Source organism: Leopardus geoffroyi, chromosome C1 (assembly GCF_018350155.1).
Source record: "Leopardus geoffroyi isolate Oge1 chromosome C1, O.geoffroyi_Oge1_pat1.0, whole genome shotgun sequence".
In the NCBI taxonomy this organism is placed as follows: domain Eukaryota; kingdom Metazoa; phylum Chordata; class Mammalia; order Carnivora; family Felidae; genus Leopardus; species Leopardus geoffroyi.
Window position 1 is genome coordinate 17,396,312 of NC_059328.1, and position 26,263 is coordinate 17,422,574.

Here is a 26,263-nt window from a genome sequence, read left to right on the forward strand (position 1 = left end):
GTGGCTCCGTTGGTTAAATGTCCAACTTCGGATCAGGTGATGAGCTCACAGTTCGTGGGTTTGAGCCCCTCATCGGGCTCTGTGCTGACAGCTCAGAGCCTGGGGTCTGCTTCAGATTCTGTGTCTCCCTCTCTCTCTGCCCCTCTCCTGCTTGCTCTCTCTCTCAAAAATAAATAAAACATTTAAAAAAAATGTTTAATGGTTAAAATGGCTACATTTTATGGTATGTTTATTTTGACACAATAAAAAATCTGGGGCGCCTGGGTGACTCAGTTAAGTCTCTGACTTTGGCTCAGGTCATGATCTCACGATTTGTGGGTTCAAGCCCCACATCGGGCTCTGTGCTGACAGCTCAGAGCCTGGAGCCTGCTTCGGATTCTGTGTCTCCCTCTCTCTCTCTCTGCCCCTCCCCTGCTCCCATTCTGTCTCTTTCTGTCTTTCGAAAATGAATAAACATTAAGAATTTTTTTTTAATAATAAAATAAATCTATATAGGAACTTCACTGAATAAGAATAACCATCAAATGTGAAATACACAACGATCACTCATCTGTCTTAGGTATTTGGTACACCTTACTCCACTCAGCCTGATGAAATATCTTTTTTCTTATGCTGAAAAAAAAGGCTAAAATGGCACATGTTGTTACATACTATCTTCTCACAATAAAAGAAAGACAAAAAGAATAAAGTGCTGACACAGGTACAGGTGAGAGGCTGGAGCGATAGTTGCACGAATTCCTCCCTCTCAGAGCTGCTTCCGCACTACCCTTGGGGTGGGGCCAGGCAGTCGAGACACCTCCGACCTCACGTCTTGGCTCTTTTCAGGCCAGCCCTCAGGCCTCCGAGGAAAACCGGACTCATGAGAGTTGAAGAAATTTGAGTCCCTTCCTCCGCTCCAGGGTCTTACCACACTGAACTCTTGTGGAAGGTCCTAAAGGGCTGCTGCGTTTCTTAATTCCAGGGAGTTCCATTCACACTGTCAGCTGGGTACCTCCTGGAGTTGCACAGAGCACAGCCTGGGCAGCTGCACCAGGCAGCTCTGGAGGTATGGACACACTTCTTACCTTCAGGAAGACGATGCTGGGCTTCTGAAAAGCCAGGCCCAAGGAATTGTGCCTGAGAGTGAGGCTGACCAAGTAGCCTAGGCTTTGCAGTGTTAAAAATATGGGGTTACAGGGGCGCCTGGGTGGCGCAGTCGGTTAAGCGTCCGACTTCAGCCAGGTCACGATCTCGCGGTCCGTGAGTTCGAGCCCCGCGTCAGGCTCTGGGCTGATGGCTCAGAGCCTGGAGCCTGTTTCCGATTCTGTGTCTCCCTCTCTCTGCCCCTCCCCCATTCATGCTCTGTCTCTCTCTGTCCCAAAAATAAATAAACGTTGAAAAAAAAAATATATGGGGTTACGAGATCCTACATCCGACATCCTGCTGAGCCCTCTTCCACGTAGATTCTGCCGGAGACCTCTTCGTTCCTCAACCCTTGCTGTTTGCCTTGACCTTGGATGCCCTCTGTCACCACCGACACCGTTGGACCACTGGGATTCTTGTGTTCTCTGGAGCCTTGAGGTTCCTCAAAGGTGCCTCAGTGCTGCCTCAGGAGTGAGGTGGGCTGGGAAGGGAAGCCTCTGCTCTTCTAAGGTTTATATTTGGAATTCCCAAAAATTTGGTCCAAAGGGATTTCCTGGCCTTTATTTTTTAAATGCAGTTTGAACCTTTCTGTTCCAGGTCAACTTACCCTGGATTCGACCCAACCCTGCCTGACAACTGAGTGGCCTGGCAGTGGGCACAGGGGATGGGGAACGTGAGCCCCAACCTGCTGTCTGTTGGGGTCAGATTTCAGTGGGAGGGAAAGGTGTGGGGGAGGGAAGGCTGGGAAGGATGTAAACTCTAGAGCTTAAGGGGCTGCCTGCAACCAGAACGAATCTCCCCACACCCAACCCTAGTCCTGGCCACGGGGCTCTCACCTGCGCAGCCACAGTAGCCCTGAAGCTGGTCTCTCGACATCCTCTTGCCCCCCTTACAACCCATTTGCCACACAGAAGCCCAGGGGAACCCTTTCAAAAACTCACAGCTGATATCATAGCTCCCCGCTTCTGACCCTCTAATGGCTTCCAATCACTTTCAGTATAAAGCCAAACTCCTCACTCTGGCCTCCCAGCCCCCCACCCTGCCACATCGGCCCCTGCCTTCCTTCTGACCTAATATCATGCCACACTCCAGTTCACTGAAGCCCCCCACTGCACAGCTTCTTTCTCTTCCTTAAATACACCTGTCACTCCCACCACAGTGCCTTTGCACTGGCCGCTCCCTCCTCCTGGAAAGCTCTTCCTCCTCCAGATTGTCTTACAACTGGTCCTTTTCCCCACCAGTCAGGCCCGGCTCACATATCACATCCTCAGGAAGGCCTCCCCTGACCAGCCCAGCCCAGCAGCTTGTCCCTGCCCTGTAACTCTCTGGCGCATGACCTGATTTCTTTCATTCATAGCACTTATCCAAGTCTATAATTAACTTGTTTGTGTGTTTATAAACACTGTCTGCCTCCATCTCCAGACGATAGATTCCAGAGTATAGGGACCCCTTTGGCCGGTTCACCACTGTTTTCCAGCACCTGGAACAGTGCTCTGGGCCAACACTTGATGAACCTTTGTTGAATAAATGAATGTGAGTTGAGGGAGTCGCCCACAAAGAGATGAAAGGCACACCCACAGGGCCTAGATAGAGCTGAATTGGGTGGGCGACAGGTCCTCTTTGGAAGGCTGGTGACCCTGCCCCCTGAGATCGAGACAGGGAGCTGAGTCAGTGCCTGTCAACTCCCACAACCCAGGCCAACTCACCTCCAGTCATGATGGAGCCCCAGATTCTTCCTGGTGCCCCTCAGTAACCTGCAAACCCCACCACCACATCCTCGGTGTCTATAGGACTCATTAGTAGGGAACCGACACAGGGGAGCCTGGCGCATGCTGCGTGGAAGGAGTCATGATAACAACAGTTTTCACTTGGGGATGCCCACACTGAGTGGTATACTTATTAAGAACAAGCTGCTCCTTGGGGCGCCTGGGTGGCGCAGTCGGTTGAGCGTCCGACTTCAGCCAGGTCACGATCTCGCGGTCCGTGAGTTCGAGCCCCGCGTCGGGCTCTGGGCTGATGGCTCAGAGCCTGGAGCCTGTTTCCGATTCTGTGTCTCCCTCTCTCTCTGCCCCTCCCCTGTTCATGCTCTGTCTCTCTCTGTACCAAAAATAAATAAAAACGTTGAAAAAAAAAATTTTAAGAACAAGTTGCTCCAGAGCCACACTCCGGGGTCAAGGCCTGACACCACCACTCTGTAGCTATGTGACCTTGGCCTAGTAATGGGGATGGCGACAGTGCCCATCTCAGAAAGTTTCCGAGAGGATTAAAGCACCTAAGAGAATTCTAGTAATGCAGCGTTAGGTAATTTACATAGCTTGCACAGTAAGTGTCAGAATTATCACCAAGCATTATGCATTTATTGTGCATTTATATGGGTTAGGAACAGCGTTAAGCATTTTGTTACCACATTTGTGTGTTTAAAAGTTTCTTTGGAGAGAGAACAGGGGAGGGGCAGAGACAGAGGGAGAGAGAGAATCTCAAGCAGGCTCCGTGCTGTCAGTACTGAGCCTGCAGCCTGGCTCGAACTCACGAACCATGGGATCATGACCTGAGTCGAAATCAAGAGTTGGACACTTAACTGACTCAGCCATCCAGGCGCCCCTTATTACCCCATTTAATTCTTATAAGGACCTTGAAAGGGGGTCATAATTATCCCCATCTTGCAGATCAACAGATTGGGGTTCAGAGAGCTGAACTGACTTGCGCAAGGTCATCCAACTAGCAAATGGTAGAATTACACCACAAACCTAGATCTGCCTGCCTTCCAAATTCTTTTCAACACATCTCACTGTGTCCCTAAAAGGCAGAGAGTTTTCCAGAGTCCCCTTACTCAGGTTAGGTTAGGCTGCTTGTTGCATACCCACTGCCCCTTCCTGGCAGGGCGCTCCCAGCCCGCGTCCCTCCCTCCCCTCGGCTAGGAGCCGGCTGGCTGGCTGGAATTCACGCGTCGGTGGCATTTCAGGCAGCCAGGCTCATTTTGCTTTCAGCGCACACGAGTGGGAACTGCGACAAATTGCAGAGAAGGCATCACTGGCGGAGGTGGGGGTGGGGCGTCGGATTTATCAACAGCTTCCTTCTGCTCCCCGGATGTGCCAGCGCCAGACCCAGTCTGTGATCTGACATCACCAAGCCCTTAGAAAAATTCTCCCGCCCCAGGTAGGAGCAGAGGCACCGGGAGGCCTGCTCATTGCTCCTGCGCGCCACCTCGAGGGCACTGCCGTTACTACACCGCCAGGCAAGCCCCACTGTTCCGCGAAAGGTCAATCCAGACACCCGGGTTCTAAGGGCAGCTGATAAAGTGCAACCTTCCTCACTGTCACAGTGGTGCCCTTTGTGCTCTGCCCCCTGATGCCCCAGCTACAGTTCCCAGAGCACCATGCTCACTTACGTTACCACACCTTGTTCCATTCCCACTGCCCGGGAGACTTGGCTTGTCTACCAGGCAAACTTCTTTTTATTTTTCAGTTCTGAGCACAAATACAGTTTCTTCCATGAGGTCTTCTTTGACTTCTCAAGTCATATTGAGACACTCTTCCTATGTCCCCATCGAATGGTATAGCTTTGAAAAACATTTTTTGAAAAAAAAAAAAAAGCATTTGGAAAATAAAAACAAAGTATTTTAGTGTCTGCCTCCATGCTAGTGATTAGCTCTATAAAGGCAGAGGTCATGAGTTTAAATCTTTGCCTGGGCTTAGAGGCCACAACTGGTGGGCTCCAGATGTGTTTTCTTTGCCCTACTGTGTCTTAGAAAAACAGGAATATGTTGTCAATATTTAAAATTGGGAGTTTCATATGAAAATTGAGATGTCCCGCTTTCCTTAAAAAGTCAGAAGACATGGCACACAGAGCCTGCGTTTCCAGAAAGCAACAAATAGCTGGGCTGGGCAGTGAGCGCCCCCTTCAGACAGGCAGGTGCTTTCCAGTCTGCCACGGTCTCCACTAGTCACCCACTGGGTGATGAGGACCTTGACTCCCGGAGGATGCTAACTTTGCAAGGAAGTGCTCAACAAACGTGCTGGATGGATGGATCGATGGATGGGTTAAAGGGAAAGACGAAATAGAGAGGAAGAGAGTGCAGAAAACAGTCCGGGTAGTGGACAAGGTGGATTTACAAGACTCGCTTCTGTCCCTCTGGATTCCCCACCCCCAATACGGAACCAGCAGGAAATAGTGCAACTGCTCTAAAGACAAACATGGTCTGCTTGACTGACCTTCAGAAAAAGAGTGCATTATGGGAGGGAGTCAGGAGACTTCAAGGTCACCAGACAAAGTCAGGGGAGGAGTATGGAGGTATAAATCCTTACACAAACATGAACTGTTTTTATTATAACATCACACCCAGAGCTAGACTAATGACCAGTGTTTCCTTTGGGGATAGAACAATCAATCCTTCATTATGCAAGGCTGTCCTTCGTGTTCTAGGACATTTAACATCTTTGGCTCCTGCCTACAAAATGCCGCGGCACTCCTCCCTCTCTCCCATTGCAGACTGAATGTTTGTGTCCTCCATAAATTCGCATGTTGATGCCCTAACCCCCAATGTGATAGAATTTGGAGGGGAGGCCTTTGAGAGGTAATTAGGTTTAGATGAGGGTGGGAGCCCCACGATAGGATCACTGTCCTTACAAGAAGGAGGGAAATCAGAGCTCCCTGTGTGTGCGTGTGTGTGTGTGTGTGGTGCAGAGACAGTGAGAAGGTGGCCGTTTGCAAGCCAGGAATAGGGCCCTCATCAGTAACTGAGTTGGCCCACACCTTGATCTTGGTCTTCCCTTCCTCCAGAATTGTGAGGGATACATGTCTGTTGCTTAAGCCACCTACTCCATGACGTCCTGTTACAGCACCCTGAACTGAGATCCCCTCCAAGTCAGAGTGACAAAAGTGTTCCACAAGTTTCTAAATGACTCTCCATCGAGAACCACTGGTGTGGAACCAGGATGGCGCCGGAGCCTCCGTTCTTAGACCTCACTCATGGAAGACAATGCCAGGGGACCACACGACTCTTCTCTTCAGAGGCAGGATGGGGCCTCAGACACACTCCCAAGCAGCACTCACCAGAGCCTCCACTCCTCAGCTGGCCCCCGGCAGCCATTTTGGAACAGAGCAAACAGCAGCCCCATCAACATCTCGGGTCTGTTTAATCTTCAGGAAGCCTTAAATGACCTAATTTTTGTGCCTCTTTTCTTTCCAGTGTCAGTCTCACTGGCACATTAGGTCTAATAACGGAGCGGCTCCCCATAGCCTCCTAGGAGCCAACACCCTTACCATCCTAACCTGGTTGCCCCAGCATCCAGCATGGCCCCTGGACACTAATCATTTGCTTTGATCCACCTCTAAGCCACCTCTCCCTGCTCTGACCTCGGACCTCCCCCCGGAACACAGCTCACACTCCCTCTTTTAGCCAGTCTCTCCTTAGCAATCTCATTCAGGTTTGTGGTTTCAGATACTAGATACATGATAATTACTCTGAAACTTAGATTTCTAGCCCAAGACATTCTTCCTGAATTCTAGCTTAGTATAACCTAAGTGCCCATTCAACTTCTCCACCTGAATGACTAGGACACCCCTCAAACCCAGCGCATCCAAACCTGAGCTCTGCATCTCCCGCCGTAGCCTGATTTACACACCGTCTTCCCCGTTCCAACTAAGGGCAACTCCGTCCTCGGTGGTGCTCAAGCAAAAAGTCTTGGAGTCATCTTGACTCTTCATATTCTCCCCAGTCTGTCAGAGAATCCTGCCAGCTCTCTCTTCAAAATATATCCGGAGTCCTTTACTTCTCACTGCTGCCGTGCTGGTCCAAGCCACCATCATATCTTGCCTGATTTACTGAACGGCCCCCTGGCTGGTCTCTGCTCCTGCCCTTGGCCCTGGCAATCCACACTCAGTACAGCAGCCAAAGGCATGCCGGTAAGTTTCCTCCTGTGGCTCCTGTGCCACTCTGTCCCCCAATTCTCCCACCTCGCTCACCTGCTCCAGCCCTGGGCCCCTCACTGCTTCTGGCCCCTGCCACACAGGGTCCTCAGCTTGGAATGACCCTGATATCTGCATGGCTAATTCCTTCATCTCTTTGAAGGGTTTGCTCGTGAGGACTCTCCTGACCACCTTGATGACCATCCTTCTCAACCTCCCTCACTCTGCTGTTTTCCATAGCGCCGGTCACATATTTTTTTATGTATTACCTGTCACTCCTTATTAGAACATTGGCCTCATGACCACAGCGATTTTCCTTTTGCTCACAGCTATATCCATGGACAGGAACCTAGAACAGTCACCCCTCAATAAATATTTGATGAATAAATAACTGGATGATTTATGCTATTTTGGGTAACCAAACCCAGAGATCACACTCCAGTTATAGACTTTCAAGACCCCTGTCCTCACTGGGTTCAATTTGACCTTGAGAATGTTCCCCAGGCAGTGATGGGGCAACAGTGACTGGTCAGCCACCCCAGTGAAGGAGCCCTATCTCTGACTCAGGGGCCCACTTGCTGCGTGGGTCCTAGAATTTGGAAGCAACATAATGTATGAAGTTTCCTCCTTTCTCCTGCCCTGGGCTTCCTCCATGGAAGCAGAGAGAGGGACACATGCTGAACAGAACCTCTGGGATGGAGAAACCCACGGCTTCCTTTACCTTTCCATCGATGGCCTTTTTGGAGAGGAGGTGGCTGATGACTTGGAGTCCACAGACTCTCTCCTGAAAGAACAGAAATTGGAGATGAGATTCTCTTGAAGGCTAGCCCCACTACTGAGCTAGAGAGCTCAGAGGCTGGGGAGAAAGCTTCCGGAAGCCAGGCCTGCCGGGATGAGGATGATGGAACACACCTGGACCCCAGCTGCCTGGAGAGGAAGCTCCAGGTGGTGTGGGTTGGTCACCTGCGCCTACCCTCCATCAAACGAAGCAATCAAGGGAAGGAAGCCTAGTATGTACCAGATACGTTACTGTGTTATGCCATGTATTACTAATAATTAAAAAGATTTTAGGGGTGTCTGGGTGGCTCAGTTGGTTGAGCGTCTGACTCTTGGTTTTGGCTCAAGTTGTGATCCCAGGGCCACGGGATCAAGCCCCGCTTGAGATTCTCTCTCCCTCTTCCCCTCTCCCCCATTCGCGCGCGCTCTCTCTAAAAAAATAAATAAGTAAACACTTTTTAGTTTTAAGCAATCTCTATATCCAAAGTGGAGTCTGAACTCACAACCCCGAGGTCAACAGTCCCATGTTCTACAGACTGAGCCGCCCAGGTGCCCCACCCCCCTTTTTTGGTATTACTAATTATTAATAAGTAATTCTCAGCAGGCTCCCTTCCTTCTTGCTATCAGGCAGGCAGGCCTTGGCTGGCTGCAGTCCACGGACACTGGAATTCCCGGGATTGCCTATTCTCACGAGGAGCTGGATCAGCTTCAGACTCCCCTGTGGGCACCTTACTTAGGAGAAGGAGAGGGACACATGGGCCTTGGAGACAGAAGAGCTGTGTTAAAATGGCAAGTGAAAAAGGGCACAAAATTAGGTGTATACTGTTTCTAAAGTCACACAGGAAAACCAATGCCTAGAAGAAAAAAAAATTGAAAGAAAATACAACCTTGGCTGGCTCAGTGGGTACAGCATGCGACTCGACCTCGGGGTTGTGAGTTCAAGCCCCTCGTTGGGTGTAGAGATTACTTAAAAAATAAATAAATATCAGGGTGCCTGGGTGGCTCAGTCGGTTAAGGGGTTAACTTCCGCTCAGGTCACGATCTCACGGTTCGTGCGTTTGAGCCCTGCGTCAGGCTCTGTGCTGACAGCTCGGAGCCTGGAGCCCGCTTCGGATTCTGTGTCTCTTCTCTCTGTTCCTCCCACCCGCTCGCATCCTCTTTCTCTCTTTCTCTCAAAAATAAATAAAGATAAAAACACGTCTTTAAAAAAAGAAAGAAAATACAACCAGGGTTATGTTAGGCTGATGGGACCAGAGGTGAAAATTTGTTTCTATTTTCCAAAATGCATGTAGCTACATTCTTTTTATGATGTCTAATATATTTCCCCTTTATTGGTTTTATATAAAAATTTTTAACATTTATTTATTTTTGAGAGAGAGAGAGACAGAGAGCGAGTGGGGGAGGGGCAGAGAGAGAGGGAGACACAGAACCCAAAGCAGGTTCCAGGCCTCCGAGCTGTCAGCACAGGGCCCGATGTGGGGCTTGAACTCACGAACTGCGAGATCATGACCTGAGACGAAGTTGGCTGCTTAACCAACTGAGCCACCCAGGTGCCCTGCTTTTATTGGTTTTATAAAATTAATCTGTCTGAAATGGGAACTCCCACTGCCCATTTCACTTACCCACACTTCCTTTTTTTTTTTTTTTTAAAGTAATATCTACACCCAACGTGGGGCTGCAACTCTCCACCCACAGATCAAGAGTCACGTGCGCTTCTGACTGAGCCAGCCAGGTGACCCCTCTCCAGCCTTTTCCTTGTAGGTCCAATGCACACATCCCCTTCTAACATACTATATAATTGGCTTGCTTATCACGTAGAGTATCTCACCAACTCCCATGTAAGTTCTGCAAGCACAAAGTTGGCAGGGGAGTTTGTTCACTGTGGGGGACACTGTTGGTGCCCAGCCCACGTCCCCTCAGGCACTCACTCTCCCAGTGCACTGGAACCCCAGAGCTTCCTGCTGGGTGTCTGCCCGAGGGAGTTCTCTGTGCCAGCCAGTGCCAGGAGCAACCTTCAACCACACACGTAGGAACTGCTGGATAAAAGCCCTAGCATCCTCAGCCCTCCAGTGGGTGTGTTGCCCACCGTCACCCAGAGCTCCCAGCAGGATGTAAGCCCTGGCTGCCCGCAGCAGTAGCCTGCCCACTAACAGACCCTGGGCCGGTGTCCTTCCCTTCCTTGTCTCACTCCCTCACCCCTTGGTCTGCATTTCCTGAAATCACTTCCCAAGTAAGCCCCTTGCACTTGAATCTGTCTCAGGCTCTGCTCCTGGGGAATCCAATCTAATCTATTCACTGGCTTATCCCAAGCGAATAAGAGAGTGCCTAGCACGGAGTGGGTGCTCTATCAACATTTGTTGCCAGATAACGTAAAGTCAAACAATACAGAAATATAAAAACTAAAAGTGGGAAAAGAAAGCTCCCCCGAGGTAACAAGTATTAAGTTTAGCGTCATTCCTTGCAGTTCATTTTCCATGTGCATAAAGCCTATACAACAGTTATCGTTCTGGAAAGGGAGGCAATGACATGAGTTGCAATCCCAATCTTCTCTGAGTATAGGTTCCCTCCCCTGTCAAACGGGGAGGAAAGCATCTGCGTCCAGGGGCTGGCTGGGGAGAGGACATTGATGTCCCTACAGCAGCTTCCAGAACAAAGAAGTCCTGGGGCGCCTGAGTGGCTCAGTTGGTTAAGCGCCCGACTCTTAGTTTCGGCTCAGGTCATGATCTCATGGTTTATGAGTTCGAGCCCTGCACTGGGCTCCGTGCTGACAGCATGGAGCCTGCTTGGCATTCTCTCTCTCCCTCCCTCTCTCTCTCTGCCCCTCCCCTTGCTTGCACCGTTTCTCTTTCTCTCAAAAGAAATAAACATAAAGAAGAAGAAGAACAAAGAAGCCCTCCATGCTCCATAGTCCTAGGCTGTCTGATTTCTCATTTTCCAGAGGGTGCAATGTTCCTGCATGGATTTCCAGCTTCCTCCTCGTCCTCCAGGTGGTGTGGGAGACAGTGGATGAGGCAGCCTCAGGGGCTGGGTCTGATTATCCCGTGGACGAGACCCATCCAGCTCCAGACCTTCACCCCTGCTTAAACACGGGGGGAAGAGGTAGAGAGGGAGAGGAGAGACCCTTCTTCACACGCCCCTCCGGTCCCTCACATCCCCCGGAAGTTCCTCTCTGGCGTTCCTCCCCGAATGCCCACGGGGATGGACAGGTGCAGGCCAGACCGGGAAGCTGGAATTCGAAAGAAGGGAAGCCATGAGCCTCAACCTCCAAGACTCCTCCCATTCTGGCCCTTCTTCGTCGCTTCATTTTGAGAGCAAATGCTCGAAATCGCTTCTTTTTTAGAGAAACATTCTGCAGCTATGGCAAATGAGCGTTATGAAAAGTATTCAGGAACAAGAAAAATGCTTAGGATACAATAGGAAGGGAAACAAACAGGGAGGTCATAGTTTGTACACTTTCCCTACAGGAACGGAAAAACAATGCGTACAAGTAGCTCGGGACCGGGAGAGGAGATGTCCGACAGGCACACTGTGGACAAATATTTTCCATTTTTTTTTTAATTTTTTTTTAATGTTTTATTTATTTTTGAGACAGAGAGAGACACAGCATGAACGGGGGAGGGGCAGAGAGAGAGGGAGACACAGAATCGGAAGCAGGCTCCAGGCTCTGAGCCATCAGCCCAGAGCCCGACGCGGGGCTCGAACTCACGGACCGCGAGATGGTGACCTGGCTGAAGTCGGAAGCTCAACCGACTGAGCCACCCAGGCGCCCCCCATTTTTCTTTTAAACGTCACCAATGTGGTTAGTGTTTACATAATAAATAATCAGAATGAATCCTCATTAAGGAAACTGAAACAAAAAAGTTCACCAATAGAGTTGAAATTGGACCCCTGCCGACTTAATTTTCCCCACAAGGTGGGGAGACCACCTCCCCATTTCCCGCTCAGCCTCAGCAGAGGCTTCATTCACAGCGAAAAGTGAACCAGCATTAACAGCTTAACGTCCCAGGAAAGTGGTCAAGATGTTGTCAAATGGAAAATGCTGGTTACAAAACCGCCTATATAGTGCCCTTCCAATGTACATTTATAGGTTCAAAAGATGAGAAAGATACACATCAAAATGTTAATGGTGGTTGGGGCGCCTGGGTGGCGCAGTCGGTTAAGCGTCCGACTTCAGCCAGGTCACGATCTCGCGGTCCGTGAGTTCGAGCCCCACATCAGGCTCTGGGCTGATGGCTCAGAGCCTGGAGCCTGTTTCCGATTCTGTGTCTCCCTCTCTCTCTGCCCCTCCCCCGTTCATGCTCTGTCTCTCTCTGTCCCAAAAATAAATAAACGTTGAAAAAAAAATGTTAATGGTGGTTATTTCTGTTCTTTTGTGTTTGAGTTTCTAAACTTTTTTTTTTTTTTTTTTTTTTTACTGTTTATTTTTGAGAGAGAAAGAGAGAGCAAGTGGGGAAGGGGCAGAGAGAGAGGGAGACACAGAATCCAAAGCAGGTTCAGGCTCTGAGCTGTCAGCACAGAGCCTGACACGGAGCTTGAACTCACAAGCCGTGAGATCATGACCTGAGCCGAAGTCAGATGTTCAACCAACTGAGCCACCCTAGTTTCTAAACTTTTTACAGTACACATGCCTTCCTGTTGAAATAAATATATGTAGGCAGAAAGGTTACAAAATAATATACAGAGCATACTTCCCTGTTATTGATATAATAAGTCTTTTATGGGTAGTGATGACCCATACAAAAAAGTCTGGTGGCTCAGTCGGTTGAGCGTCCGACTTCGGCTCAGGTCATGATCTCACGGTCCGTGAGTTTGAGCCCCACGTCAGGCTCTTGTGCTGACAGCTCAGAGTGTGGAGCCTGCTTCGGATTCTGTGTCTCCCTCTCTCTCTGCCCCTCCCCCGCTCATTCTCTCTCTCTCTCTCTCTCTCTCAAAAAAAAATAAACATTAAAAAAAATTTTTTTTTAAGTCTGGAAGGATACAAATGATTACATAAATGATATTTGTATTTAAACACACGATGATTATACATAATTATATGTGCTTGTCTCTAGACGATGGATTTTTTACTTTCTTACTTGTATTTTTAAAACTTTCTACAGTGAGCAAGTAAAAACCTGTATAATAAAATAAATATAATCCAAAATAGTTAAATTAAAACATTAAATATAATTAGAATGTATTACAAATAAAACATTTTATTGTTAAGAAGAAAAAAACCTGAGAAAATAATGTCTATTTTTCAGGTCACACTACTCAGTCTCAGAGACTGGGTGGGGGGGAGGGGTGTAAGTGACCAAGTCCAGCCCAGGACTTGGCCCTCTGCTCTCCACATGTCTCCTCTCCCATACTTGTCATCCTTATAATTCTTTAAAAAAAAATCGCTGTGGGTCGCCTGGGTGGCGCAGTCGGTTAAGCGTCCGACTTCAGCCAGGTCACGATCTCACGGTCCGTGAGTTCGAGCCCCGCGTCGGGCTCTGGGCTGATGGCTCAGAGCCTGGAGCCTGTTTCCGATTCTGTGTCTCCCTCTCTCTCTGCCCCTCCCCCGTTCATGCTCTGTCTCTCTCTGTCCCAAAAATAAATAAACGTTGGGAAAAAAATAAATTAAAAAAAATCGCTGTAATGATCTTTAGTGGGATTCAGGGATGGAGCAAAAGGAAACACATGTGCTCAGGCTGCTATCTTTACCCAGATGTTTTCATGGCCTATTCTACAGGTTAGTCCCATATCCCATTTGGTATCCTTTCCCAATGGTCCAGCCCCTAGTCGTTCAATTTCATCCCATAAGACGCCTCTCCGTCCTGGTCCTTCATTAGCTAAGGTGCTAAGAACCACATGTGACCAGACCAGCCCGAGCATGAACACAGGAAGTGCTGATACAGTTGGCCTAGCAATATGCAGTCAGCATTAACTCCGCACTGGGCACCGTGGGGCTCAGGGGGTCCCTGCCAGCCAAACTTCTAGCCCCTTTGCAAAAACAGAACACGCCATATGAAAAGTTAAATGTCAGGATTTCTCCAAGTGGCACAAAATTGCAAAATGAGCAAAATGAAAGTAACAAACATAAAAAAGCTTACAGAAACACCTGACAAGTATTTCACTTTAGAAAGACCAGAGGGGCGCTTGGGTGGCTCAGTTGGTTAAGCGTCCAACTCTGGCTCAGGTCATGATCTCACAGCTCAGGAGTTCAAGCCCCCTGTCAGGCTCTGCGCTGACGGCTCAGAACCTGGAGCCCGCTTCGGATTCTGTGTGTGTGTGTGTGTGTGTGTGTGTGTGTGTGTCTCTCTGCCCCTCCCCCACTTGCTCTGTCTCTCCGTCTCTCTCAAAAATAAAAACACACAAAAAAAATTTTTAAAAACCCATACACCAAAATATCGAGCGATTATCTTTAGGTGGGGGGAATGTGGGTGATTTTTCCCTTACTTCTCTATATTTTCCATTATTTCCACAACAGATTTTTATCACTCTTACTTGCTTACTTTTTTTAAATGCTATTATTTGTTTTGATCTCAAAAGCGATATGGGATCATTGTGAAAAGAAACCCAACAATACAGATTTTACAATTTTATTGTACAAAGTAGACTATGAGGCTCTTCTTAATTATAATCACAGATATATTTTTGTGTTTAAAAAAATTTTTTTAATGTTTTTATTTATTTTTGAGACAGAGAGAGACAGAGCATGAGCGGGGGAGGGGCAGACAGAGAAGGAGTCACAAATTCCAAAGCAGGCTCCAGGCCCTGAGCTCTCAACACAGAGCCCGACGCGGGGCTCAAACTCACGGACTGTGAGATCGTGACCTGAGCCGAAGTCGGATGCTCAACTGACTGAGCCACCCCGGCACCCCTAAAAAATATTTTTTAAATGCTTATTTATTTGAGAGAGGGAGAGGAGATAGAGAGTGCGCACAAGCAGGGGAGGGGCAGAGACAGAGGGCGATAAAGTATCGTAAGCAGGCTCTGCAATGTCAGCAGCGCCCATTGCGGGCCTTGAACCCACAAACTGTGAGATCATGACCTGAGCCAAAATCAAGAGTCAGACGCTTAGCCGACTGAGCCACCCAGGCACCCTGATATATTTTTGTTTTTTAAAAAATAGTTTCAGGTACCTGAGTGGCTCAGTCGGTTAAGCGTCTGACTCTTGGTTTCGGCTCAGGTCATAACCTCACAACTCGTGAGGTCGAGGTCCACATCGGGCTCTGCACTGGCGCCATGGAGTGTGCTTGGGATTCTCTGTCTCTCTCTCTCAGCTTCTCTCTCGCTTGTTCTGTCTCCCTCTTTCAAAAGTAAATTAAAAAATCTTAAAAAAAATTTTTTTTTAAGTTTCATTTTTTTTTCTTCTGTAAAAATTAGTACGTATTTATTGGAAAAAATGAGAAAGACAGAAATTAACAAGAAGGAAAAAAAACCTCTCAAACCTACCACCCAGATATAATCACTATTAGCATCCTAGTATATATCTTTCCCGTCTTTGTTCCTATACATGCACACAAAATTCACTTAATTTTTTTAACTTTTTTTTTTTTTTTAAGTAAACTCTACACCCAACGTAGGGCTCAAAGTCACGACCCCAAGATCAAGAGTCACATGCTCTTCTGATTGGGCCAGCCAGGTGCCTCTCACTTTCTTAATTTTTATAAAAATGGGATCATACTATATATACTATATCATACATACAGATTCTCGTAATACTTAGTGAACATTTTCCCACGTCATTAAATATTTTTCTATCCAGCACTGCCTCTCCATGGGCTTTTTGAACATAGTAGGTGGTTTTTCAGTATGTGGGATTCTTCCGTGCACGGAAGGACATCTTGCCCCACAGCTATTTTCACAACCCAAACTGGGAGTAACCTGGAGGAGGTATGTCTCCCTCTGGGTGAGATCTTCCTTCCATAGCATCATTCCCTAAAGTGTTTTCTGTAAAACACTTGTTTTATAGGATTTTAATAAACATTCATTTAAAAGGGGTTCAGAGATTAAAGATGTTTCAGAAATGACAGTAAAAAATATTACACATATATAGTGTTTATGCTTTAATCTGGTTCCTTTTTTTTTTTTTTTTTTTTTTTAGTAATGTCTACACCCAACGTGGGGCTTGGACTCACCACCCAAGATCAAGAATTGCATGCTCTTCGACTGAGCCAGCTAGGAGCCCCTAATCTGGTTAATTCCTTAAAATGATTCCTTATAGTGGCTAGCCTGGGTCAAAGGTGTGTTCATTAAAGATGTTGATAAATCACAGATGGTATTATCCATATTACCTACCATTATCTAGTACTACCAGAGACTGTTCAGTATTATCTAATATTGCCTTCTCATCTCTTAGGTGAACACAGGTAGACCCCCCCCCCACCCCACCCAAGGAATTAAGTGGTCCGGTCAGACAGGGAACAGGTAGGATTTATTTCTACATTGATGAAGGCTTTTTTTTTTTTTTTAATTTTTTTTTTCAACGTTTATTTATTTTTTGGGGGACAGAGAGAGACAGAGCATGAACGGGGGAGGGGCAGAGAGAGAGGGAGACACAGAATCAGAAACAGGCTCCAGGCTCTGAGCCATCAGCCCAGAGCCCGACGCGGGGCTCGAACTCACGGACCGCAAGATCGTGACCTGAGCTGAAGTCGGACGCTTAACCGACTGCGCCACCCAGGCGCCCCTGATGAAGGCTTTTATTTACTGTCACGGGTAAGGCATCTGGGTCTATCTGAAAGTCATGCAGTTTGGGGGACCCTGGCTAGGTGGGCAAGGGGGAAGGGGCACAGAGTGGAGAAAAACAACTATTCCTCTCAGCAGAAGTCTGGGGAGGTCTGACAAAGACCGGACTCCCACTGAGCCACATAACAGCTGTGTGATCTTGGGGAAGTCTCTGCTCCCCAATCTTCAGCTTCCTTGTCACGATATGGAAATGTTGAACAAAGAGCCAACAAAACACCTTTCTTTCTCTATGGTTAAGTCAGCTCCTAGCCCCCATTTCCCTGGAACTCTGACAAGGGTGGGATGTCAGCTGTGTTTCTAGGCAACACTGTTTCTAGCAAGTGAGCCCTGATTGGTAAATGACATCTAGACAGGAAGGGCTCTGAATGAAATATAAATAATAGGTAGAAAAGCATAGCTTTTGGGCTGCCCCAAGTACGGTGAATCTTGGAGCTGGTCATTGCCCTTGCTGGGATCCTGGCAGCTTTGTCTTCTAACAAAGACCCCCCAACATTGTGGTGTGCGTCATCACCCTGTACCTGGGGAGGTGAGTCTAGGTCTGCATACTGTGTGGTTGGTTCCCTAGTAGATGAGAAACGCCTGGGCCGACCCTGCTGGCACACTGTGTCTCCTGCCCCTGCAGCCCTCTAGGTGAGGCCAGTGCCAGGGATGGCCCGTTTGGGTCTTCTGAGTCTGTCTGATTGAGCCAAACAAGACCCACGGAGGGGCACTGCAGGAGATGAGAACAACAGCCACCTCCCGGGGGCGTGAGGATCAAATGAGTTATATACACAGAGATGCTGGCAGAGGACGTGACACATGCCGCCCCCTTCTCTCCACCCCAGGAAAAAATACCTGTCTTTGGGATCTTCCCGTTTTTTCCTTGGTGGAGAAAGGCCTGCCTCTGGCTTCCAATCAGAACAGTTAAGCCCTTTTTCTTTCTTCGCTTTGTCTCTCTCCTCTCTTTTTTCTCCTTTGGGGGGTCCAGGGGAGTCTGGAAATGAAAGCACGACATTGTTCTCAGAGTCACCTCTGTCTCAGCAGATCCCCGCAGGATTTGGCGGAGGGAGGGGTAAAGGGCAGGGACAGGAACAGTCGCTCGTGCCTCCAACACACATGCACACACGCAAGAATACATTTATACCACATGCCATCTGTGTGCAAATCCACGCTCACACAGCGAGACAGAAAGACGTCTGCACACAAATGTGTGTATGTAGACATGTGCTGCATACATCCACACCCAAGCACACAAAAATACATACACAGATAGGCACACGTACACAAAAACTCACACGTCTACAAATGTTGCATTTGTGTAGACAAACACGGGCATTCCCCACTTACAAGGTCACCTGTCATTTGTCAAGTCATTCAACAAACATACAGAGTGCCTGCTAGACGCCAGGCATGGTCCCCTCCCAGGGACTGGGAGCAAAACACAGCCAGAGTCAAACTTGTCCCCTCTCACCCAGCAGCCGCTTCCAGTTTTTGATGAGGACTTTGGCCAAAGACACCACCTCCTTGTCTGAGCAGTGCTTGCGGACCCCGTTAACGGCGACTCCAATCCTGGTTGTCTGCAAAGCGAGAGGGTCAGGGGCTGGTCTTGGCACGGACACACAGGATGGGCTGCCCTAGCTGGCAAGTCCTGCCCTGGCTCCGCACCCTCTTTCCCCAGCCCCAGCCCCAGCCCCAGCCTCTCCGGGGCCTCAGCCCTAACCCGTGGCTGGGGTCACAGCCCTGGTCCTGTACTTGAGGCCCTGACCTGTGGCCCTCCGTGAGGTCCGGTGCCCAAGGCCCAGCCCTGTGCACTGACAGATGACTGCAGCTTCGGTGAAAAGCTGCGGCAGTGGTAGTTTGGGCTGCTGCTGATGACCCCTCACCATTTCCACCTCCTGGTGTCTTTGAGTTCAAGCTTCTGCTTAAGACACAGCTCTGGCTACTACAGCTTGGATCTGTGTTGATTTTTTTCAGGGCCAAGAGCTTCTGGTAATGCTTGGGGGCTGTGGGGGTGACACGGGGAGGATCTAAAACTGGGTGACTTTTCCTTCTCCCTGCATCACTGGCCCCTTGGATCCCACAGCCCCAGGGCCTGAGGAATTGGGGTATTCAAGGAAAGCAAACCGATCTTTCTCACAGACCCAGAGGACCCCCTCTGCGTGAAAGGTGCCCTGCCCCCATCTAAATGCCTCAGTCTCCACCCTCAGAGCCCAAGACCTCCGCTGCCCCTGGTCCTCCCCTTAGAAATTCCTCCCAGACTCCACCTTGGAGGTCTCCCCCCCCCCGCCCCCATCTTTTACTTCCCCATCCCCAGGCACTGCCCCCGAGGCTTCCCACCCCCGCCCCACCTGGAGTAGCTGGATGGACATCTGACAGCTGTTCAGCTTCTTCAGAAGGTCGAGGGCCCCTTCCTGTGGGAGGCCACAAGGTGAGGACAGAGGACATAGGTTCTGCGCCGGGCCCCTTTCTGACATTGTGTGGTGTCGGTGGGAAAGAGGGGTTCAGGAGGTAGGGGGAGATTGACCCGGCAACAGGATATAGGGAGACAAGTGGCTGAAGGCCAGGCAAGGGACAGAAAGAGACAGAGAGACAGAGGCAAAAGATTCTGCCCCAGACCAGCTCTCTAACTTCACCTCCCACCACCCAGCTGGCCTCTCGCCCTTCTGAACGGGGCCCAGCCCTAACCGCTCACCCTGACCCCTGCCACTCGTTCTGCTGTTCCTTCTACTGGCCATATGGGCCTTCCCATCTGGCTTCCTCCACTCAGGGTAACTGAGATTTACCCACGTTGCTGTGTAGATCGATAGTTCTTTTTATTACTGAGTTGTTTTCCATTGGAGAGACGCACCACAATTTGCTTATCCATTCACCTGTTTGTTTTAACTTAAAACGATTTTTTAAAGTTTATTTATCTAAGTGATCTCTACACCCAACATGGGGCTCGAACTCACAGCCCTGAGATCAAGAATCGCACACTCCTTCGATTGAGTCAGCCAGGCTCCGCCATCCATCCACCTGTTGATGGGACTTGGGCTAGCCTCCAGTTGGGCCTACCACAAATAAAGCTGCCAGGAACATTCATGTACAAGTCCTTGTGTGGACATACGCTCTCATTTCATTTCTCTTGGGTAAGGAGGACTGTTTTAATCTCTGAAACGTCAGGGTTTAGCACACAGCCCAGTGTTTCCTGAGTGAATGAATAAAGCAGAGAGCGGAAGGTGGGAAGGGAGGGGGTGACGGGAGGAAAGGAGCCTCAGATCTGAAAATCTGCTGGCTGCCAGGCCCTGGGCCACCCATGCCCCATTTCAGCCTTCTCTTTCCTGCACCCACTTCCTAGAGGCCAGCCCCGCCCCCTGGCCTGAGATGGGTTCCCTGGGGAGCACCAGCTGACTGTGTCCTGTATGCCCCTTGCCCTGGTCTCACTGTGTGGTTCCAGCAGCCAACGCCCGGCCTGCCAGGCTTCCTTGCCAGGACCACATCCCAAGGGGTGCCCTCTGTCAGCCCTCAGCCTCCCTTGGAACGTGGGTTAGCAGTATGTTTCTGGAGGCGTGACCTGTGGATGTGCACGCCTGCCTGTAACCCTGCAGGCATGGACCACCAATGAAAGGCTTGCTCTGTGCTGGGCACCGCTCCAAGTATTTCACCTGCATTAGTTCCTTTAACTCTCACACTGGCCCTGCGAGGTAGGTACTGTTACTACTCTCATTCTTACTGAATTATTACCCCATTTTCCCAGAGGAGCAACCCAAGAAACAGGGAGATGAAATAATTTGCCCAAAGTTACAAGGCATCGAGCTGGGATTCAAACTCAGGCCTTTCAGCTCTAACCTGTGTAGGTATGGACGAAAAGCTGTCTAGACGTGTGTAGTTATGGAATATCAATGTAAGTGTGGTGCCATGTGGGTCAACATTCAACACCCAGCTCTCAAAGGAAAAAAAAAACCCGCCTGATTTGTAGGTCAATTTCAAGCTACCAATATGCTGTCACTGAACTAAAAGGAGGCACTGGGAAGAAATGTACACTATCATGCCGTTATACTAGGATTTCCACCATATTGTTATAACAGAACCTCTAGACCATGGAGAGTGAAATGTAGTAAAATAATTAGTGAAATGTAGTAAACTAATTAGAAGTGATGACCCTGGAGTGTGTATTACCTTTGTTTTTATTTTTAAAATTTTTAAATGTCCTTTGTTTTTAATACGATTTATTTCATTGGAAGCATATCATTTAATTTTTTTTTAATTTTTTTTAACGTTTATTTATTTTTGAGACAGAGAGAGACACAGCATGAACGGGGGAGGGGCAGAGAGAGAGGGAGACACAGAATCGGAAGCAGGCTCCAGGCTCCGAGCCATCAGCCCAGAGCCCGACGCAGGGCTCGAACTCTCGGACCGCGAGATCGTGACCTGAGCCGAAGTCGGACGCTTAACCGACTGAGCCACCCAGGCGCCCCTCATTTAATTTTTAAAATAATGGCTCTACACAGGGAACATAGTCAATGGTATTTTTAAATTTTTTTATGTTTTATTTTCTATTTGAGAGAGAGAGAGAGAGAGAGAGAGCATGAGCAGGGGAGGGGCAGAGAGACAGAGACAGAGACAGAGACAGAATCTGAAGCAGGCTCCAGGCTCCAAGCTATCAGCACAGAGCCCGACGTGGGGCTCAAACTCACGAGCAGTGAGATCATGACGTGAGCCAAAGTTGGATCACCTTTGCCTAAGGTGCCTGACGCCTAAGCCACCAGGCGCCCCTAGTCAATGGTATTTTAACAGCATTTGTATGGTGACAGATGGTAGGTAGCCACACCCGTGCTAAGCACAGCATAGTGTATAGAGTTGATGAATCACTATGTTGTACACCTGAAACCAAAGTGGCAATGCGCGTCAACGCTAGTCAACTAAAAAAATAAAATAAAATAATGGCTGTATTTAACAACCAGCTTGCAAAATTCCTGAAAAAATCAACAATGGACATTAAGCGGATTCCAGCTCACCACGGGGTGTGCATCTCTGAATGTCACGCTGTACAACTGGGTCATGTTGGAGAATAGCCAGGAGCCTCAGTGCAGCCGGGCTTGCGAAGCCGTGTGCAAGAGCTGACTTGGGTGTCTGTCTGTGTACAGGGATGGGATGTGCAGCCAGCAGTATCTTTAGTCCGTGTGTGGAGCTGTGTATAGGCAGCTCGAAGCACCGTGTGTCTGTTTGTCTCTGTGGGAGATGCCTGTGATGTGAAACGGTGGCTATTTGCTAAGCCCGTAACTTTGCAAGTATGGGGGTAGCTGTGCTGTGCACGCGTGCGTGGCTTTCTGTAAACATACGGGTCCGTGTATCTATCATGTCAGTACCAGTGCCGCGACTCACATGCAGTTCTGTGTATAGATGCTTGTCTAGCTATTGCTGTGTGTGGCTGTGCGCTTGTGGCTATGTTTGTTGCGTGTAATTACGTGTATGCGTAGCTGTGACTGTTTGGTGTATGTCTGAAGCTGCTCCAGTTGGTGCACACGCACAGCGTCTGACAAAAGCCCTGAGAAAGTTGCTGGGACTTCAGTAATTGGCAGTGAACCCCAGGCCTGAGCTGCAACGTGGAGGATCCGTCTTCTTACAGGAAGTGTGTCCTCCTCTCCCTAACCACTGCTGGGCGGGCCCACTTTTGCTCCCAGAGCAGTCTCCACCTCCGTCGGCCACAGGCCCAGAGCTCTGTGCCCACCCAGATGCTGCCAAGAGCCCAGGCGCAGACGTGGCTGCAGACGAGCTCTGTGCTACAGAGACCCTGTGGCCAGGCTTGCCTCTTTCCGGGAGACAGCTCCGGGTACTTCCTCAGGAATCCATCCCCCAGGGACACAGTTTCCGCTTCCCATTTCACAGAAGAGGGAATCGAGGCCCAGAGAGGGAAGCAGAGTGGTGAGCATAGGGCCATAAACGGAGCGAGAGGGAACCCAGGGCAGGTTGGCTTCCTCCTCAGCCAGAGCTCTACTCCCCAAAACTGCCTTTCCTCCGGTGTCCCGGTCTCCCCCACCCCGCCCCGGAGCCCAGAATCTCATGGCTCAAGTCTGGAGTCAGCAAGGGACAGGACTGTGATGTGGAATTGAGCTCAGAAGACCCGGGCTGAGCTCCGTCACCCCCAGTTGGGAAAGTGCCCTCTGACTTGAGGCTCAGTTGCACTGGTTTTGGAGGATCCCGGTGGGGGGGGGTGGGTGGAGGCTGGGAATGTGTGGGTGAGGGGGTTCCCAGCACTCGGCAGGTTTCTGCGTCCCTCCTGGCTGTGCAAAAGCAGGCGTCATTCTCTAACTCTTACCCAGCACTAGTTCAAGTCCTCCAGGAAGTTTTACATCTCTCCACCCTCACCACTGCCAGCAGAGGCACTCCTGCCCAGGAGACAGATAATCTCGTATCTTTCTTACAGATGAGGAAACTGGTAACTCTGGCCTTCGTATGGACACCAACTCATTGTCTACACCAGGGTAGCTTGACACTCCATGGGACTCTTCCATCTTCCCTGCTCTAAAACTTCTCTTAGGTCCATCCCTTCCCCCAAGCTCCTAGAGTCACATCTAGAATGGGCTGGAAAGGCAGGTCCTGTTCCAGCACCTGGCTATGGATGATGGGACTGGGAGGGCCCTGGTACAGGGTGAGGTGGGGGGACAGTCCCATGGGCTACCCTCTCCTCTCTTCCCTCTCTGGGTGTGCCCAGACCCTCGCAGACGCAAGGCCAAGTTTGCTCTGGCCAGGCAACCCGGTGGCCTCCAGCTCGAGGCAAAGATCAGGGAGAGGATCAAACATTAACTTCAAGTCGGCCTGAGAGTCCAGGTATCCGCAGGTAGGGCCCTCAGTCCTGATTCCCCTCTGGGTCCGGCTCCCCCTCCCCCGGCCCCGACAGCCCAGGCCTCCAGCCCGACCCCCCCTTCCCCCGCCTAGGGCGCAGCGGCTGCCCAGCACCTGTTCGGCCCCCGCCTGCCCGGGGCCCCACCCTGCGGCCAAGTTAAGGGAAAGTTGCAAATAGAACCGCTCCTGGCGCCCCAAGCTGTGTGAGGTTGTGGGATCGGAGGTCCCTTGCTGCTCTCCTCCAGATCCGCTACCGGGGTGAGGGATAGAGGCGGCTCAGCACCCCACATCAGCTCAAGTTTCTTTGCCCCTTCTCGGGCCATCCAGGATTTTGTAAACCATCCCCCCTCCCCCGTTCCCCTTTCTCCCCCGCCCCGCTGTCGCCGCCGCTCCCCTGGCTTTGCACACGCCGGCCGCCGTGAGTCCCCGGACTCTGAAAGTCCTTTTCCAGGTCCTGGTCTCTTCGCTCGCTTTCCCGGGCCCTGCAGAAGCTACCCAGCGCCCCCGAACCCCACTTGTCCAGAGGGGCATGCACAAGCCTCGTCTTTGCGGTCCCGCAAGATCCTGCCCAGCTCCCTGGGCCGTGCACACACCCACCCTGGGGTCCCCAGCAGTCCCCAAGGGGCGCTGAGCCCCGCGTCAGCCGCGCCTCCCTCGAGTCCCGCACGCGCCTCCCGGGCGCGCCGCCAACACGCGCCCCCGGGACACCAGGCTCGCACGCGCCGCGCCTCCTGGGGGCGGGGGCTGTGGCCCAAACTCTGCAGCCTCACCGTGTTCTTCCTGGCCACCATCTTCTCCAGCTTTCTGGCGATCCTCAGCAGCTCCTCTTCCTGGCCCATGCTGGCGCACGACGCCCGGCGGGGCGAGGGGCGCCGGGGCTGCGGGAGGCGCAAAGGCCGAGGGCGCGCGCAACCGCGCGGGGCCCCAAACCCACACGACACACACGCCTGCGGGGGCGGGGCTCTCCCCCCACACCCCTCTCGGCCCGCCAGCCTCTCGACCGCAGGGGGAGGGGTGACGTGCACTAAATATAGACTTCAAGGACTCGCCCGGGCAAAGTTTGCCCGCGCCGGCGGGCCTGGCCTGCGGAGAGGGACGAGGCTTCGAGAGAGCGCCCGCCACCTGGGCCCTTCTGCCGAAGGGAGATTTGGGAAGGAGTGCTCTCTGGCAAGTGGGGAGGCCGTGGTCCCCGGACCCAGGAGGCAGTCGCGGCGCGGGGGGGCGCCTGAGGGTGCCCCGGGCGCTCTAGGAGGAGTCCTGGCTCCCGCGTCGGTGCACGATCGCAGCTCAAAGCGGGACCTAGCTCCGCGCCTATGCCCAGGTGCGGGCATCTTGGTGCCCTCGGATTATATTTCGTGCACGATCATTAAATCCAACTCTGCTGTACCCCCTGCTCACTCATTCGTGCACACGGCCTGGGGACACGCGTGTATCCAGGCCCTCTGTTTCTATTTTGTTTGTTGCAGTGAGGTTTTTGCATTTCTAACAAGCTCCCCGGAGCGCAACGGGGCGGAGTGGCCTCCAGGACTGCTCTCTGAGTAGCGAGGGTTTGGGAGGTACTTAGATGCACCCAGCTTTGAGAAATCCTGACCCAGGTGCGTGGGTGCCCTTTATTCAGGGTCAGGCCACTGCCTCCCTACTGGGATTGGGTCTGGAAGAGTCATCTCGGGTGAAGGGAAGGAAGCAGAATTGTGCCCCCACAGCTGTGCACACATCTGGATTCCAGTGGAAGGACCTTCCAAGTGTGCCCAGCAGACCCAGGAAAAGTCCTAAACTAGTGGGCTTAATTGACACAAAGTGATCCTTGTGTGGGAGAGAGGCTTTAAGGGACCTGAGAGGGAAGCATGAAAAGTGGTTCATAGTGTGTACGGAGTAGGGCACTGTGGCATGGGGTGTTCAGTGACATCTCCAGACTTTCTTGAGAAAACTCTAGAGAACCCTGACCCAGCCTCGGTCACAACTCATGGGCTTCTGACTGCTGCTGTGTGGCCTGGGACTTCGGTAGGAACGGGCAGGTTTTTCTTTCATTCAACAAATGCTTTTTGAGTGTCCAAGCAACAAACAAGACAGAGTAGTCCCAGCAAGTTTGAGATTGAGTCTATGGGCAAGAGAAAGCCTAAGCACATTTGGACACAATCAATTCCATATGATCACAACCGGGGCGAGGGTCAGGAAGAAGGGGAGGATACTTGAAGAACACATTTGAGGGGACCTGCACCAGTTGAGGTGTCATCTGCTCTGAAGCAGTGAAGTGTAAACTTTGGGCAGAAGTGCAGGGTGGGAGTTGAGGGGAGGCGGAAGGGAGTGTTTGTGTAAGAGATGGAGAGACATTCATTCATTCGACGTGTATTTATTGAGCACCTGCTATGTGCCAGGCAGTTCTAGCCCTGAGCATCCAGAGAGGAACAAAACAGTCCTCCTGGAGTTCTGAATGTGCAAAGCTTAGCGATGGGGGTGTGCTTGGTATGTCAGGGTTGGAGGAACTGAAAAATTGCTGGGGCTGTAGCACAGAGGTAGGTTGGGGGCAAACGGGGCAGGAAGCCAGAGGTGGGTGGGGTCTGACTACATTAGCAATGTGGACCACTTTGAGGTTAGACTTTTATCAGTTTGGTATGTGGGACAGTCTCTTGGCCAATTCCCAACCAACCTCTGGGTTGAAGGGACAGCCATCTAGTTATTTAGGATTACCTTTTTTTTTTTTTTTAAGTTTATTTATTTATCGAGAGAGAGAACAAGCAGGAGAAGGGCAGAAAGAGAGGGGGACAGAGGATCGGAAGCGGGTTCCGTGACGACAGCAGAGAGCCAGCACAGAGCCCTATGCAGGGCTTGAACTCATGAACCGCGAGATCATGACCTGAGCCCAAGTCTGACGCTTAACGGACTGAGCCACCCAGGCGCCCCAGGATTGCCTTTTTAAAAACAACATTTGAGGGGCGCC

General features: G+C 50.6%; 1 protein-coding gene across 2 annotated transcripts in view; it reads right to left on the reverse strand.

Moving 5' to 3' along the window:
• Positions 1-24,290, reverse strand: part of TCEA3 (transcription elongation factor A3) — a 39,345-nt gene extending 15,055 nt beyond the window's left edge. Inside the window, exons 1-5 of one of the 2 annotated variants that reach the window (XM_045476103.1) lie at positions 24,096-24,290; positions 18,849-18,911; positions 17,972-18,077; positions 17,356-17,494; positions 7,751-7,813 (exon numbers count right to left, since the gene is read on the reverse strand). In XM_045476103.1, coding sequence (XP_045332059.1) covers positions 7,751-7,813; positions 17,356-17,494; positions 17,972-18,077; positions 18,849-18,911; positions 24,096-24,164 — 440 coding nt within the window. In that variant the 5' untranslated portion in view covers positions 24,165-24,290. The remainder of the gene's footprint in view (positions 1-7,750; positions 7,814-17,355; positions 17,495-17,971; positions 18,078-18,848; positions 18,912-24,095) is intronic. The other variant, XM_045476104.1, reaches the window with a different exon arrangement.
• Between the last annotated feature and the right edge of the window lie 1,973 nt (positions 24,291-26,263).